At 30.5% G+C, this 16284-nt stretch overlaps 3 protein-coding genes across 4 annotated transcripts; 2 read left to right on the top strand and 1 right to left on the bottom strand.

Moving 5' to 3' along the window:
* Positions 1-8: 8 nt before the first annotated feature.
* On the top strand, positions 9-1698 carry LOC107435648 (putative pentatricopeptide repeat-containing protein At3g28640). The gene has a single exon (XM_016047272.4). It carries the CDS (start codon positions 10-12, stop codon positions 1534-1536), a length of 1527 nt encoding a protein of 508 aa, XP_015902758.3. The 5' UTR covers position 9; the 3' UTR covers positions 1537-1698.
* On the bottom strand, positions 1667-6196 carry LOC107435647 (uncharacterized). Of its 2 annotated transcripts, none has more exons than XM_016047270.4 (4): positions 5591-6196; positions 3507-4097; positions 3062-3347; positions 1667-2160 (listed from the first exon to the last, which is right to left on the bottom strand). In XM_016047270.4, the coding sequence occupies exons 1-4, from the start codon at positions 6194-6196 to the stop codon at positions 2111-2113; spliced, it is 1533 nt and encodes a 510-aa protein (XP_015902756.3). In that variant the 3' UTR covers positions 1667-2110. The 2 variants fall into 2 exon arrangements, with proteins under 2 accessions (XP_015902756.3, XP_015902757.3); XM_016047271.4 differs by lacking the exon at positions 5591-6196 and adding an exon at positions 4210-4353.
* Positions 6197-9416: 3220 nt separating this feature from the next.
* LOC107435643 (LOB domain-containing protein 27) lies at positions 9417-10825 on the top strand. Its single transcript, XM_025068029.3, has 2 exons — positions 9417-10340; positions 10569-10825. Exons 1-2 carry the CDS (start codon positions 9442-9444, stop codon positions 10669-10671), a joined length of 1002 nt encoding a protein of 333 aa, XP_024923797.3. The 5' UTR covers positions 9417-9441; the 3' UTR covers positions 10672-10825.
* The last annotated feature ends 5459 nt before the right edge of the window (positions 10826-16284 follow it).

The following is a 16284-nucleotide window of genomic DNA, read 5'->3' on the forward strand; positions in this document are numbered from 1 at the left end:
TGCCCGAAGATGAACGGCAGCTTCCGAGTATGGAAGCGGTGCATGTCTCTGGCAGAGCGCTGCGCTAACATGCGCCAACTGAAAGCCATCCACGCCATCTTCATCACCCAAGGTCTCCACCTTCATAACTACGCCATCAGCAAACTCATCTCCTTTTGCGCTCTCTCGGACTCCGGAAGCCTGCGCTACGCGTCTCTCATGTTTGATCAAATCGACACCCCAAATTTGTATATCTACAACGCCCTCGTCAGAGCCTACTCTCGCAGTTCTCACCCTCGTCTTGCTCTGCATTACTTCCAACTCATGTTGGATACACAAACCAACGTAGTTCCTGATCACCACACCTTTCATTTCGTCCTTTTGGCTTGCGTAAATGGCGGTTGGCTACTTGAGGGGAAGCAAATTCATAATTGGGTGATTAAAAATGGGCTTGTTTTATTTGACTCTCACGTTCAGACTGCGCTTATGCGATTATATGCAGCGTGTAAGATTATAAATGATGCGAGAAAAGTGTTTGATGAAATACCTTTTAGAGATCTTATTCAGTGGAACGTACTTATGAATGGGTATATACGATGTGGTTTGGCTTATGATGCTTTGAAGGTTTTCCGAGATATGTGGGTACCTGGGGTTGAACCTGATGAGTACTGTGTAGCTACTGGACTCTCGGCTTGTACACATTTGGGGGCTCTTTGGCAGGGGAAGTGGATCCACCAGTATGTTAAGAAGAGGAAAGGGTTCGAATCTGATGTGTTTATAAGGACGGCGCTTGTTGATATGTATTCCAAGTGCGGTTGTTTAGATATGGCTGTGGAAGTATTCGAGAGGATGCCTAAAAGGAATGCGTTCTCTTGGGCGGCCATGATAGGAGGTTTTGCAGTACATGGAAATGCAATGAAAGCAATCCATTGCTTGGAGAGGATGCAGGTGGAGGATAGACTTAGGCCTGACGAGATTGTCCTTCTTGGAGTATTGATGGCTTGTAGTCATGCAGGTCTGCAGAAAGAAGGCCAGTTTCTATTAGACAACATGGAAACTCAATATGGTATCGTACCCAAACATGAGCATTATAGTTGTGTGGTGGACCTGCTCTGCAGGGCAGGTCAATTAGGGGAAGCACTTCTGCTCATCAGAAGAATGCCTATGAAACCTCTTGCTTCTGTTTGGGGTGCTTTACTGAACGGTTGCCGAATTGGTAACAACAAAGAACTCGCAGAGCTTGCTGTTAAAGAGCTTCTACTGCTAGAAGATGATGATAAGAGAGAAGAAGACGGTGCCTATGTTCAGTTATCAAACATTTATTTAGCCGCAAGAAGAAGTGAAGATTCAATTAGAATAAGGAAGATGATAGGTGGCAGGGGTTTGAAGAAGACACCGGGATGCAGTATGATAGAGGTTGACGGGAAGGTAAATGAGTTTGTTTCAGGAGACGTTGTACATTCACACCAAGTTAAGATATGTGAAATGCTAGATTTATTATACGTGGAAGGGTCTGGATCCTTTCTAGATAACAATATTCCAGTCACAAATTTCTAACTGAGTTTTCAATGTGATGTCTAAGTTTCACTTAATTGTTGCTGCTTCGCATAAAGTTTTCAAGCTGGTTCCCATTCCACCATACACATAATTATCAGCATATACTTCACTGTATCAGCTATGGCATAGATGAATTATAAAGTGCTCCTCCTTTTTCTTTTTTTTTTTCTCCCTTGCCTTGTTATAGGTTCCTTAAAATTTTAGGTTAAAACAGAATGTTGAACTCCATAGATTTGTCTGAACAAATTTATCTCGTAGTAAAAATAGTAACATAAAATACTAATAACAACAAAAGAAAAAAGAAAATTGGTAGACAAAAACAAGTCCACTTGCCTCAACGGATTCCATCTAATCCCCAACTCAACGGATTCCATCTAATCCCCAATGATAGTACTAAATTACTGAAACTTTCCCACACAACATTGTACGGTTGTTGTAAATAATACAGGGCTTCCCCTTCTCTACTGCTTCAGTAATGGCATACAATCATACGATTCTTTCCCCAACTTTTCTCATCGAGTCCCAGCACAAAAATGAAAGCTGAATATACAGAACATATGCGTAATTGAAGTGGTTAGCTGCTGGCGGATGCCCAATGCGCAATGGGACTCTCAGGTTCAGTTGCTGTTGTTATGGCACAAGATAAGCATTTTTAGCCAACATAAATAAACTAAAGTAAATAAAAAATAATAATAATAAAGCTAAAAATATGCTGAATCAAGCTACAAGGAATAAAATATGTTCAAGGAGCACATCCGTCTTTATATAATTATATTGACCTTCTGTCTTCATTCATAGCTTGTAATGCCTAACAGAAAACATGTAAACTTTTTTTTTTTTTTTTTCTTTCTTTCCTTATTGATGTTTCACAAGATGAAAGATTTGGACTCAGAATAATATAATCGGCACCACTTATAATTAATACTAAACTGGGACTAAGCCATTTTAAATGCTATATTTGCAGATTGGAAATGCTCATTCCATTGCCAATTTCACCTGAGAAAGTCTTCAATGTAAATTATGCTTCAAACTCTGCCCCTGGCTGACAATAAACTCACCAAGCAAAATGTAAACTATAAACCAGCTAAATGGACCAGGAAACTAACTTGTAACTAAAACTAAAGAAATGGATAAATTCCTTGTGCATATCAATTTCGTCCAGTGACTTAGTTTTTGAAGCGGCCGATAGACAAAAATAAAAATAAAAAAATAAAAATTCCAGCTAATAGAAACTCTTCTCCTTCCAAGTAATCAATATTCATAGAAGGGACATGTACGATCAACCATAATTCCTGCTATAACCCCTCAACAATGCACACGAGCCAGTATATATAAGTTTAGTGATCCAAGCATTAGAAAATAGACAAACCATGTTCGAGAAACTTTTTGCTTCAAATTTTGTCACAAGGAACAATACAACAAACAAGTAAGAAAAAGTAATTTGTTTTCCTTTATACTTTTCTACAAAATACAAATATAAGAGAAGAAGTTTAAAGAGTAAAAAAAAAAAAAAAAAGAAGCTAACCTTTAGACGAAGGAACCACAACAACATTCATATCTGCATTGTTAGGAGGAAGCCGTAAACGAAGGGGAAAAAGCTTGCCGTTCAAAGGACTGCGCGTGCATACAACGATATTGTCAAGCCCTGTTTCCTCCTTGAGTTTCTCCTTCAACTCCTCAACACCATCACCTTTGAACGTGAAGGAAAGCCCTTCACTTCTATCATCAACTTCTCCTTTCTCATTGGCCACATGGTAGCATATATTCCTTCCTTCATCCTTCACAGGCGAACCCTCAGAATGATCATTTGGCTGCAATACATTCAACAATAAACAACAAAAAAGAAAAAGAAAAAGAAAATGTTACATTTTCTCTCTAGATTTACATAAAAAAACAGCGTGCAATCAAAATTTTCTAAACAAAATAAAACTGTAAAGATCTGGGGACAAAGGCAGGACAAAGACAAAAACCTCTTGTTTTGAAAATGTGGGAGTCGTGAGTTCGATTTTGGCAGGAGAATTGGGTTCAGAAGGCAATAATCCAGGTGGAGGAGGAGGTGGTGCTACAATGCGGACAGGTTCCGGCTGTTTCTTTTCTGGAGAAGGAACACGAATCTCCACGATATCGACATCCCAGAGAATCCAATCCTGCGTGGCGGTTCTGTGAGGGATGTCGTGGGTGATGGAATTCCTCCACGGCGGCAGCCCACCATTAGCGCGGAGGTACTGGCCGTACCGCGTCTTGAGGCGGACCTGGAAACCTTCCCTGATTGGTTCCCATTCAACGGAAGAATCCAACCTCTTGGGCAGCGTTTGGAGGACTTTCTTACCGGACATTCCGAAGAAGAATGGCATATTAGAAGCCGTCAGGTATTTGCCGTAACAGCTTTTGAAGCGCAAAACGTTGGCATCACCGACGAATTCGACGGTCCATTTGGCTTGCCTGCATGAACCATTGCGATCCTGGCAGACCGTTTCTTCGTCTTCGTCGGCTAGTAGGTATTTCTCGTGGTGACTTTTCAGGCGTACCGATTTGGCTTTTTGGAAAAGCTCCATTCCACTCTGAAAATTAACAAATGGTACCAGAAAAAACTCAACCAAAATAATAATAATAATAAAATCAGAACTTTCAGAATGAATTATAATTATATGAAAATGCAATATGGAAACTCACGTTCATAATTACTTAGTTGGATCGAAGCAATAAAATGGTGGAAAATAAAATAGCAATGAATTTTAATGGTGGTATAGGATGATGAAAACAAATGGAAATGCCTTAATATTTGTTTTTTTTTTTTTTTGAGAAATACCTAAATATCTTCTGATTTTCTGCTATAATATATATATATATATATATATAGGTTTGGTGAAAAATTTACGATGATAGGTGAGAAATTTTTAATGGTGAGATTTGCGTGAAAAGATGGTGTGCGCAAGGTAGGAAATGAATAGCAGAAATGTTAAAAAAATATAAAATTTTTCACAATTATTTTTTTTGTATGATAAGGAGTAATCTGAATTGTTCGTAAGACTCTTTAAAATTCAATGGTTTTAGATTTTTCCATGTTACACATTATTTTAATCAGATTAATACTATAGAAGAACTATATATATATATATATCTATCGGTAAACATATAAAAAATAAAATTGTCTGCTTTTAGGAGGTAACGGAATAGAGTGTTTTTATTTATTTATTTAGTTTTAACAAAGTGTTTTATTTTTTGAAAATAAAAAAAATGAAATTGTGTGTTTAAGCAACCGTATATGCTGGAATTAGAGATTCAGTGATTGTATTAGGAAAATGAAACTAATATTACTGTTTATCTAATTTATTTGTAACTAATATTTAACTAAATCTTAACCCTTAAGCTGTGTTGCGTCACGTCTATAAAGTTAAAAATAAAAATAAAAAAATGTGTGGCTCCCAAAATGATTATTATTATTATTATTATTATTATTATTGTTTTTTTTGAGGAGTTTGTGCTTTTATTATTTTTATTATTATAATATAAAATAAACATATATACAATATACGCTATCACTAGTGCTAATTTTGCTTAGAATGTAGGGGGAAAAAAATTTAAAAAAATTCCTGGTCAATTAAACTTTCTAATTTTAAAATTCTTTTTCAAAGCCTATGTACGAAAATGGCATTCAAAATTCTAAATTGAAAATATTGTGTAAATAGAAAATATATATTTATTAGTGTTTATGACCAACAACCAATTCCATCATTGGTTGACAATATAACTTTTCAAATATACGATGTGTATATTGATTGGATTCTTCCTACCAAAAACTTTTAAAAAAATAATAATTAAAAAAAAAAAAATCCTTACGCTTCTTCCTCCTTTACTGTTTGAATGCAACTAGGCCAATATAATAAAAGGAATAAGGCCCACAGTCATAGAATAAAGAAGTTAAGAGAGCATGTATGGTAAATTAACTAAAAACCGATTATTCAAGTTAAAACATCTGGTCTCTTAGATAGACATTGTATTTGATAATTTTAATTTATAAAAATAAAAAATAAAAAGAGTTTGTAATTCTTACCTGTGTTTCATCTGAAGATCCAAAAGTTTCAGAATTAATCGGCTGTAGATTATTATCAGTGTCCGACCATTCGGAAGACCAAGAAGGAGTTGACCTAAGCGACAAAAAATCAGACCGGAAATGATCATCATCATCATCATCCGAATTATCGGCAACTTCTTCAACATCCCAAAGAATCCAATCATGGGTTGCGGTTCTATGAGGAGTAACGTCGTGAGTGACCGAGTTTCTCCAAGGAGGCGTTCCCCCATTTGCACGCAAATATTTCCCTCCCCATTTTGCCCTCAGCTTCACTTGGAAACCATCTTTTCTCGGTTCCCATTCTATTACGCTGTCGTTTCCGCCCATCGGGATCGTCTGCAACACTTTCTTTCCGGTCATTCCCAGCAAAAAAGACTCGTCGGACGCCGTGAGGTACTTGCCGTAGCAGCTACGTAGTCGAACCACATGGCTGTTGCCTTGTACGAGCTCTACTGTCCAGTGGGTTTTCCTTGAAGCACCGTCAATGCGGCTTTGACGAACTGTTTCTTCGTTGTCTTCCGCGATTAGGTACTTGTCAAGGTGGCTTTTCAGTCTCACCACTTTGGTTTTGTTGAAAAACTCCATTTCTAATTGTTGTGATGCTAAAAACCAATTGGAAATAATTTATATCACATAGCTTACAAGTATTGACTTTTCTGGGTTGACTAGTGATCTCTGAATCTAACTTTGTGGCCCAGTTGGCTGTTTTTAGGTTGTAAAAATCACAGTACCTACTATCCGTTTATTTTTTTATTTTTTATTTTTTTTTTGTGTCTACAATTGTTTTTTTTTTTTTTTTAAATCATTGAAATAGTATAAGTAACATGATAGGTGTACTATTTGTAGAAAGAAAATCTTTGATTTCGTTATAATAATAATAAAAAAAAAATGTGCGTATTCATCTTCTTTATGTTTTTCCATCACTTGAAAATTTACTCTTTTTTTTTTAAATTTTTAAAAATAATGAGTGTTTTTTTTTTTTTAAATATTCAAAAGAGGATGATAAATGGAGAAATATTAGGTGCAGAAAATAATTTAAAAATACTGTTTAACTAATATATATATATATATATATATATATGGATAGCCTCCGGAAGTTGATGATTTAAAATTTCATTTTTGTATATTTAATAACAAATTTGACTTTGTGGAGTAGGTTGTTTTAGGTTATAAAAGAACTAATTAAGTAGTTATATACATGCTATTTATTTAAATAATATTGGTTTTGATATTATATGTATATATATGCATTTTTTTCCTCTTTATCTTTTAAATAATTAATACTAATATTAATACTACTATCTTGATTTTGCGTAAGAATATATTTCTTTTTTGATAAAATTCTTCATAATATTATAGGTTACTAGGTGTAGAAAGAAATTGGAATTTCGTTGTAGAAAGAAATCAGAATTTCGTTATGATAAAGGTACATAGTACTACTATCGTGGAAAGAAATCTTCATTTCGTTACCATAAATTTACGTAGTATTATCGTGAAAAGAATCTTCATTGTATCTAATCAGAGTTTGAAGTCTGAACTTAAAGGTATATTTTCAATGATTTTATTTCCATATTATAACAATTATATAATTGTACCCATTTATTGATCGCTACATTAGCTATTAAAATGGCTAACACTTTTTTTTTTTTTTTCGTGATTAGCATGACTAAATATGTTTTTGAGAATCAGTTTTTTGAAATTCAGTTTCTTGAAAATGAGTTTTGTTGGGATTCTTTTTATAGTATTTGGTTAATTATAAAAGAAAATAAGACTTATAAATAATTAAATAAATTTATATATTAAAATTAAAGGATAAAATTATATTTAAAAAAATACTTAATATTAGTGAAAATTTTAGAATGACACATTTTTAGTCGGCTTCATTTTTCTTATCAGTTTTCCACATTATCAGGTTTATTTTCCATTGAAGCCCACAAATTACTTCTCTTAAAAATTATCTAAATAGAAAAAAATTTTACTTTCCTAAGAAATTTTGAATTCCCACTAACTTTACCACTATCCAAACACCCCGTTAGGGGTTTATTTCATTTAAAATCTAAAGAATTTTTAAAAATTAAAAATATAGGGGTTTTCGATTTAGAAATATTTAAAAAATCATTCATTTTAAAAGATTTAAAAAAGGATAGATTTGAATATATTTTATAAAATTTTAAAAAGAATTATGTATAAAAATGTTGTATGAAATCCAATTTCAATTTTAAAAATTTCAATATATTTTTATAAATTTTTATGAAGCCTATCAATTTTCATAATAATTGATGAATTCTTTTAAAATTTGTAAATCCTTTTAAAACTATTAAATTTTAAATTGATACACTTTCCTAATGTACTAATATCAGATTTGGATATAGCTAGACTTGGGTTTTCATTTTTCTTGATTATCATATGTTCTTAGATTTCTCTTTAATTATTGAGGCCTTTATTTAGCCATATCTTACCAAAGAGAAATATATCAGTAAATTGTGTTACTAATTAATTTTCAATAAATATTTATCGAAATGCAAATAAAAAAAATACCTTTTATTTTAAACAAAATACTATATATTTTAAAATAGAAGCATAATATATATATATATATATATATATGATAAATTGATAATATTCAGCAACAACAATCAACAAAAAGATAAAAAACGATCAAATTAAGAAGTGATCTTAGCTAGACGAACTACATATATAGCTTCATTTTGTCAAAATAAAAGAAGAGGGATAAAATATAGAAAACAAGACCTTCTATATGGTATGGCTGGCAAAAGAACCAAAATACATGTTTTATAATATAGAAATTACACACATAATTTTATTGTCTGGATGCATTAACTATATGGCAAGAATTTGCAAGATATCTTTGTCTTAATCTTTGTTGTGAAATTGAAGCCAAATGGAAATTAATCTTGATATGCATACTTAATCTTTGGAAATAATCAAAAATATGATTTGAGTATATCTGACTTGGTTTCAAAAGAATTATACAGTACTGGATATATATATGTTTAAGACTTCTAATTCTGCTAAAACTTGGTACAAATTCTTCTTTTTCTATTCCATATCAAATTGCAGCTGATCTATGTAGACATTAAATGACAAGATAATGTACTGTGTTTCAAAAAGAAGTCCTTAAAGAATCAAATTATTATTACTTTTTTAAGGAAATCAAGTTAACTTTTAACTATATGCTGCATAACCAAAAGCTTAATTAAGTAGCAAGCGATTAAACCAGGAGAGGCAGCTAGCAAAACCATTGAAAAAAATTCTTTGCGTGTATTTATCTTACCCTTGGATATATATGAGAACTTTGACCTTCCCAATAAAATTCAATGCTTTAATATATATATATATATATATAGATATACAAATATCTTTACCTATCTAATTATCATGCAGTTATGTGATGAAAATCTCACTCTGAACCAGTCAAATCCTACACATTTTCACTTGCCATTTTCGAACATGTACAGTTAAAGGAATCATAGAACAATGTTGAGGGAGAGGGACATATCCGTCATTCAATAAGCCCCCCAAAAAATTGAAAAAAATTTCTGAAATACGCAAGTATCTATTCCAATCTTAGCCTGTAACCGTAGACAAGTATATATATGACTCTCTGATACTTCAAACTTGAAGTTCAACAAAATCAAGATCTATTTACCTATAGAATAGGAACTTCAAATTTTACTCGGTCTTTTCCATTTCCAGCTCATATTTTTTTCTTTTTTTCTTTTTTTACTTAGTTTTTCTATGAAAAGCTCACCAACATAGTCACACTCACAGTCATTCTCAAATCTCATCACCTTCTTCGGTTTCAACCAATGAAGTTAAAATCATCATTTTCACCCCCACCCTTACCCTTTTCTTCTTCAATTAATAATTATTTTTCCAATCTCTCTTTTTTGATCCTTTTAATATATATTCTAATTTTATGTCCATTTTCTCCTATAATGACAATAAAAGGAGGCACAAGCCAGGCCTGTGCAGCCTGCAAATACCAAAGACGAAGGTGTTCCAAGGAATGCGCTCTTGCTCCATATTTCCCGGCTGAAAAGGCCAAAGAGTTTCAGAACGCTCACCGTCTGTTCGGGGTGCGCAACATAATGAACATATTAAAACAAGTCCCTCCACAACATAAAGAAGATGCAATGACTTCAATAATATTCGAGTCCGATATGCGCGCTCAATACCCTGTTCGTGGCTGTATGGGTATTATTTCACAACTCCATTTGCAGCTCCAACAATCAATTGAAGAACTCCGATTGGTACAGACGAAGCTCGCAATTTGCAAAGAGCAGTGCCAATATCAAATCCCTCTCTCACCATCTAATTTTTTGCCACAGTTGCATCTTGGAATGAATTCCAAAAACGATGCACTTCCAATTCACCACCATCCACAATACAATTGTGTTGGCGGTGAAATGGCAATTGAATTCTTGGGAAACAATGGAATTGCGACCACGACATCGATGACGAATACGATAATGAATGGGATTTATATTGAAGCGGAGGATAATAATATGGTCAAACCTTTGAGGAACCAAAGCCCATATTATTGCATTGATTCTATTCAACAAAATAATAACCTGTTTGCATCATCACAACAAGGTTACCCTATTCAGCAAGAACTTGATGTTTCTCATTATGATGATATACCGTTTGATACTATTGCTGATGACAGACAATCTTATATAGAGTCTAAGGAAGCATGCGAGTCAAGGTATATTAATCTTGTTAGTTGCAAATTCATGTATTCTCAAATCTATGAAAACAGAGTGAAATCCCTATCACTATCTCAATTTACAAATTTGTTTATGATAGATATGTTTTTATTATCTATACAATATTATTATTATTATTTTTTTGGTGGCTTACTTATGTGGAATGAATTATATATTTGCTGTGTGGAATTGTACGTTTTATGTGTATGAATTATTTATGTTTGCAGTGCGGAATCAGCGCTCAAGGACAATACACAGATTATGGAACATGTTTCACAGACAGAGTTGAAGAATGCTGCAGCATGTTTCAGTCTAACCAGTGTCAAATGAAAACAAATTCCAAAGTTGGAGAGTTTGATTTTTTTTTCTTTTTTGGCTACGATGATGATTTTTCATTGTTTCATATACAATTTTTTACAGAACAAAAAAACAAAAAAAAATAAAATAAAATTTTGAAATTTTGATGAATTCTTTTAGTGTAATAATGGAGTATGTGAATACGAACTATAATCCATCTCTTAATTAATTGTTATTGCTTTTATTTTTTTTCAAAGCATTAATTATTCATTTTGCATGGATAAATTCATTAATGTTTCAATTTAATTACAAAATAAAAATGAAAAGTTGTTTGTATACATACAGTGCTAAGCATGTAGCAGCTCAGGTAGTTGCAGTATCCAAATTATGGAAGCAAGTTCAGCACAATGCCAATTTTGGTGGTGACAGCAGTAGTCATAAAGAGATCATTTGTTGGAAGCCTCAACAGGGTTATGGATCCTGAATTCAACCTATTGCTCAGCTTCTTTTGAGATAGCATTTGTTGGCATTGGTCATCTGTCTCTAATCAGCAAATAAGGTGTTACAATTTCTGGTATTGCTACAATTGGTCCCCAAAAAAAACAAAACAAAAATAAAAAATACTCAATCTGATTTAAGTAGTACTTAAGTACTTAACAATTTGATAAATTATTGTTTTAAAGGTGTTGCAAAATAGATATTCTCTAAGCATTTATTCATTTGTAGTGTTAAATATTGTGGATGATTTTTTTTACCTTTTCTCCTCCCAAAGCTGTGATAACATCCAGGAGCCATTGTTTGGAGGCCTGTGACATACCCACATGGCACCGGGAGGAGCGGCGAACGGCTGCTACTGCAGTAGAACACCCTAATCTTTAGATATATATTGTGATACTAATTCAAACTAATCAAAAAAGAAAATGTAAAGAGGGTAAAGGGGTTTTTAGCGACTTTAGTTTTACGGTGACTATATAAAGTTTGTTTAGTACTGCATAAACAAAAACTATTCCATAAATTTTAGGTGAGCAAGTTTAGTGTACGGGCCGGGCTCTATGGCATGGGCCGTTGTAGGCCACCCACCATAAAAATAACCAAAAAAGAAACCACAAGAAGTGGAGTTTCATAATGCAAATTAACAACATTAAATTAAAATAAATAAAAGACTATTTTTGGGTGACATTTTGTAAAACAAATTTTTTTAAATGAAAAAGGAAAATTGGATTTCATTATTTTAGAATTTAAAATGATGAAATGACAATATTTAATTTTTTAGCAGAAAAAAAGTATTAAATATTGATATATATATATATATATTGAAAATGATAAATATTATCCATATTTTGTTATAGATTTCTTTTACACGTTTCTATGAAATTAATTTAATTGGTAAGTCACTTACCCTTATCACCCTTATACTACGTGAAAAGTCACGGCTTGAGAACTCAAGATATGAAAAATTATTTGAAATGATAAAAAGAAAATTTCCAAAAACATATAAAGAAACATTCAATGTACAAAATATTTGACACATTATTTTGGCCTTTGATTGACTACATCCAAAGGTGAATAAGTATTAAAAAGTTATTTTGGCCTTTGACTGGCTACATTGAAAGGTGAATAAGTATTAAAAAGTAATTGCTAGTTATTTATTTACCATCAAATCTATCTATTCAATTGATAAAATGATATCATGTTAAAAATCTTTATCAAATATTTTGGTATATAGAATCAACATCTACATATCAAAGGATGTTTTCAAAATACAATCTAGGAGCAGGTTCTATGTATAAGATATTTGACAAATATTATATTCTCTATTGAATGTGAATACTCATTCCAAATACTTATCCGTATCTGGATATGCCTAATTAAGCATGAAGATGATTTATCAAATATTTATATTGAACTTTTTCTACATCTATATTATTGAAAAATGTATTCAGGGCCATTTGGTACCATTTTGTAAAAGAATTTGAATAAAATAATTTTGTAAATGAAAATGAAAAATGAATTTTATATTTTTAGATTCACTTCAAAAATTGAATTTTAGATTTTTAGAATTTGAAAATATGTTAGTTAATATATTTTAGAATTTTTTTACAAAAGTAAAAATGATAAAATTGTGCTTAGTAAATATTAAATATGATATAATCTATTTGGAAAAAAAATTATTGAAAATAATAGATATTATGAATATTTTATTATAAATCTATTTTTGAATATTATGAGTATTTTATTATAAATCTATTTTTGAACTTTTTCCAAATACATGTAAAACATCTTTTCAAAATACATATATTTTTATAAGATGTATCTTACCTTTTAGATTCTATATCCCAAATATGGCTGCATATGTTTTTCACTATTTTTAATTTGTAAAATGGAAAACCCTTTTGAAAAAGGGTACAGGACTTAGGCCCCGTTTAGAATTGCTTTTAAGACTCAAAATTCATTAAAAAATTAATCAAAAGTTATTTAGGTGTTTGGTAAAATTTATAAAAAAACAAATCTAGTTCTCCAAAAATCAATATGTTTAAAAGTTGATTTTGGGAAGCAGAAGTGAGGTAACTTATTTTAATTTTAGCTTCTCTTGTTGATTATAAAAGCATCTTGATTGACTTTGTATATTGCTAGATTTTTTTTTTTTTCCACGTAAACAAAGTAGATTGCCAGATTCTTTTTTTCCACATCAAAAAGTAGATAGCCATTCAAAAAAATTTCCCAATAAGGCTGTTTAAATATCTTATCAAGCTAATGTGATAAAAAAAAAAAAAATGATAAGGTGACCTTTTGTTTTTGAAGGCTCTATTAAATATTATGAAGTTTTTTTCAGCATAAAATTTTCTTTTAAAAGTCAATTTTTTTCAAAAAAAATAATTTATAAAGTATATATAATTAATTAATAACATAAATAGTCTTTTATGCATTATTATTGAAAAGCAATTTTAAAATACACTATATATTTATGTCACCTAACTTTTAACAATGTCAATTTTTATACTATATAAGTTGCAATTTACATTTATCATTAAAAATGGTCCTACTAAAACAATTTTAACCCTTGTCAATAAAGATAATATTTTTTTTTTCAATTTCTAGTTTTATTAATAAATGAGTTTGGTACACTAAATATTCTTTTCCCTTTTATATAGTTATGTTGAATAAAAAATTATTATGTTAAATAAATATTATGTAGTAATAAAAATAAGAAAATATTTTGCAATATTATTAATAATAATACTACTAAGGATATTATAATAATAATTAATAAAGATATTATAATAATAATTAATATTCTTTTTAGTGATCAATAGTTACAAAACTTAAATTTTGATTTTCAAACCTACAACGGTTTTGAAATATTTATTTACTGAATACTTACTAATTTTTTTCCACAAGCGATTATTTCTTCAGCAAAACTAAAATTGTTTTTTTTTTTTTTTAATAAGCTACAGAAATAGTTAATAAATCCTTATTGATTGAGTTTCTAATTTGTTTTACAAATATAATTTTTGAAATATTTGTTTAGCAAATAGTTACTAATTTTTCTGCAAGTGATTTTTTTTCAGCATATATAACTAAAATTGATTTTTTTTTTATAAGCTACAGAAATACTTAACAAATCCTAATTGCTTTTCTTATTTGTTTTACAAATATAAACTCAATTAGTTGAACTGATTCTTTCTCCAGCACTGCTAAAGATAATTCTTTTATAAGCTACAACAATACTAATAAAGATTTGTTAATTCATTTTCTAATTTTTTTAACAAATATAAACTCAATTAGCTGATCCATTATATATACTTTTTGTATGGTAAATACCAGAATTACTCTCACTGATTAACAAGTACTCCAATTACTTTAAAATTCTTATTTTATATACTTTTTCCACCTAGTATATAGCTTCAAAGTTTACTCTTTTATTTTCAATTTAGTTTACTTTTTAGTAATAAGAGACTTCGAATTAATTTTATTTTTCAATATCAATAGCACCACTAAACTCACCAAATTTATTCAATTGCGATTTTAGATATACTAATGTATATTATTTTTGGTGAAATGATATATACCAATATGCTACTACTTTATTTGTAATTTGCATGCATTCGATTCCACATTGCTTTGGAAATCTCATTGATTATTTCTAACAACAGTTACACTCAAATTTTGGTAATTTTGTAGCATATATATTGTCACAATATGTCAAAAAGATAACCATTGGTAAATAAAATAGCTGTCAATCTTTTGATCTTAGCTGCATATATACTTGCCGTGTATGTGGTGTTTTACATTTCATTTCCTTAACTGGTTGAATTTATATATATATCAAATTACCAATATATAATTCGATAAAAGAACATGTGCATCTTGTCACGAAAATATGAAATTGAAGCAAACTACAACATGACATGTATATATATATATATATATATTTTTTTTTAATGTAATTGATCGTGTGTACTACACTATACACTGAGTCTATTCATAACTCCTTTTGCACCGAGTTCATGTGAATTTCGTCAACAAGCAAATCTTTTAGTATCTTATAAAATAAATGTATAAGTAAATTGATAACCTAAGGAAAAAAAAAAAATTTAAGCATTAACAAACTATGCTTAATTAATAAATTACTAATATGTAAATCAAAAAACATGATCAGTCATGAAATACAACTTTTCAAATAAGGTACTCAGGTCAAAACAAAAGAGTGTTGCTTATGAGTGCAATCACAGCGTTTTGGAAAACAATCATTTTAAACTATCTATTTTTACATTTTTTTAAAAATAAATTTTTAACACGTGATAAAAATTAATTGATATGATTTTAAAATAATTAATGTGATATAATAGTTTAATTTTTTATTATAATTTTTATCATGTGCCAATAAATTTGTGAAAAAATCATATAAAAAAAAATGGTTAAGAGCCTACTTGATTTTATCTCCAATGTTTGACATGCAATGGGCCAAAATCGAATGACTGTCCGCATCCAAACGGTGTCGTTTGGGTGAAGAAAATTTAATTGGCGGCAAATAGAAAGGAGGCAAGGAGTGCGATTGAGCTTGCAAAACTATAGCTGATCCAGAGAGAGCTGTTCCAGAGCGAACATGAAGATATAGATAGAATAAGACAATTCCATCAAATTGCAAATGTTGACAGAAAAGAAAAAAGATTGAAAAATTGCAAAAATATAGGCCATTGCAACGAATTCATGATTGGGCAAAATTATTTCTATTTTATCTTATTATTATCATTTGCAACAAAATTTAAATTAGACAGAACTATATTATATCCGCCACAATTTATAAATTCATCACTATTAGCTAATAATTAGCTATGAAATTGTATGCTGCAAACCTTGACTAATATAAGTACACAAAATATCAACATGACCAAAAGATTCTTCAATATGTATAAAACAAGGGATCACTGTTTGGCGGTATGTTCTTCCTAAATCACCACAGCAAAGGAAAGGTACATATCACAGAACAAAGAGCAAGAGCACCGACTCGACCCTTTACACTTAACAAAGTACAGAATATATAAAAAATTTTAAAAAAAAAATTAGCTTATCACTCTATGTACATAATTCAAGTTTTTAATATTATATATGGGTATTAATAAAATAAACCGCTAGTTTACAACA

The sequence above is a fragment of the Ziziphus jujuba genome, chromosome 4 (genome assembly GCF_031755915.1).
Source record: "Ziziphus jujuba cultivar Dongzao chromosome 4, ASM3175591v1".
Taxonomy (NCBI): Eukaryota; Viridiplantae; Streptophyta; class Magnoliopsida; order Rosales; family Rhamnaceae; genus Ziziphus; species Ziziphus jujuba.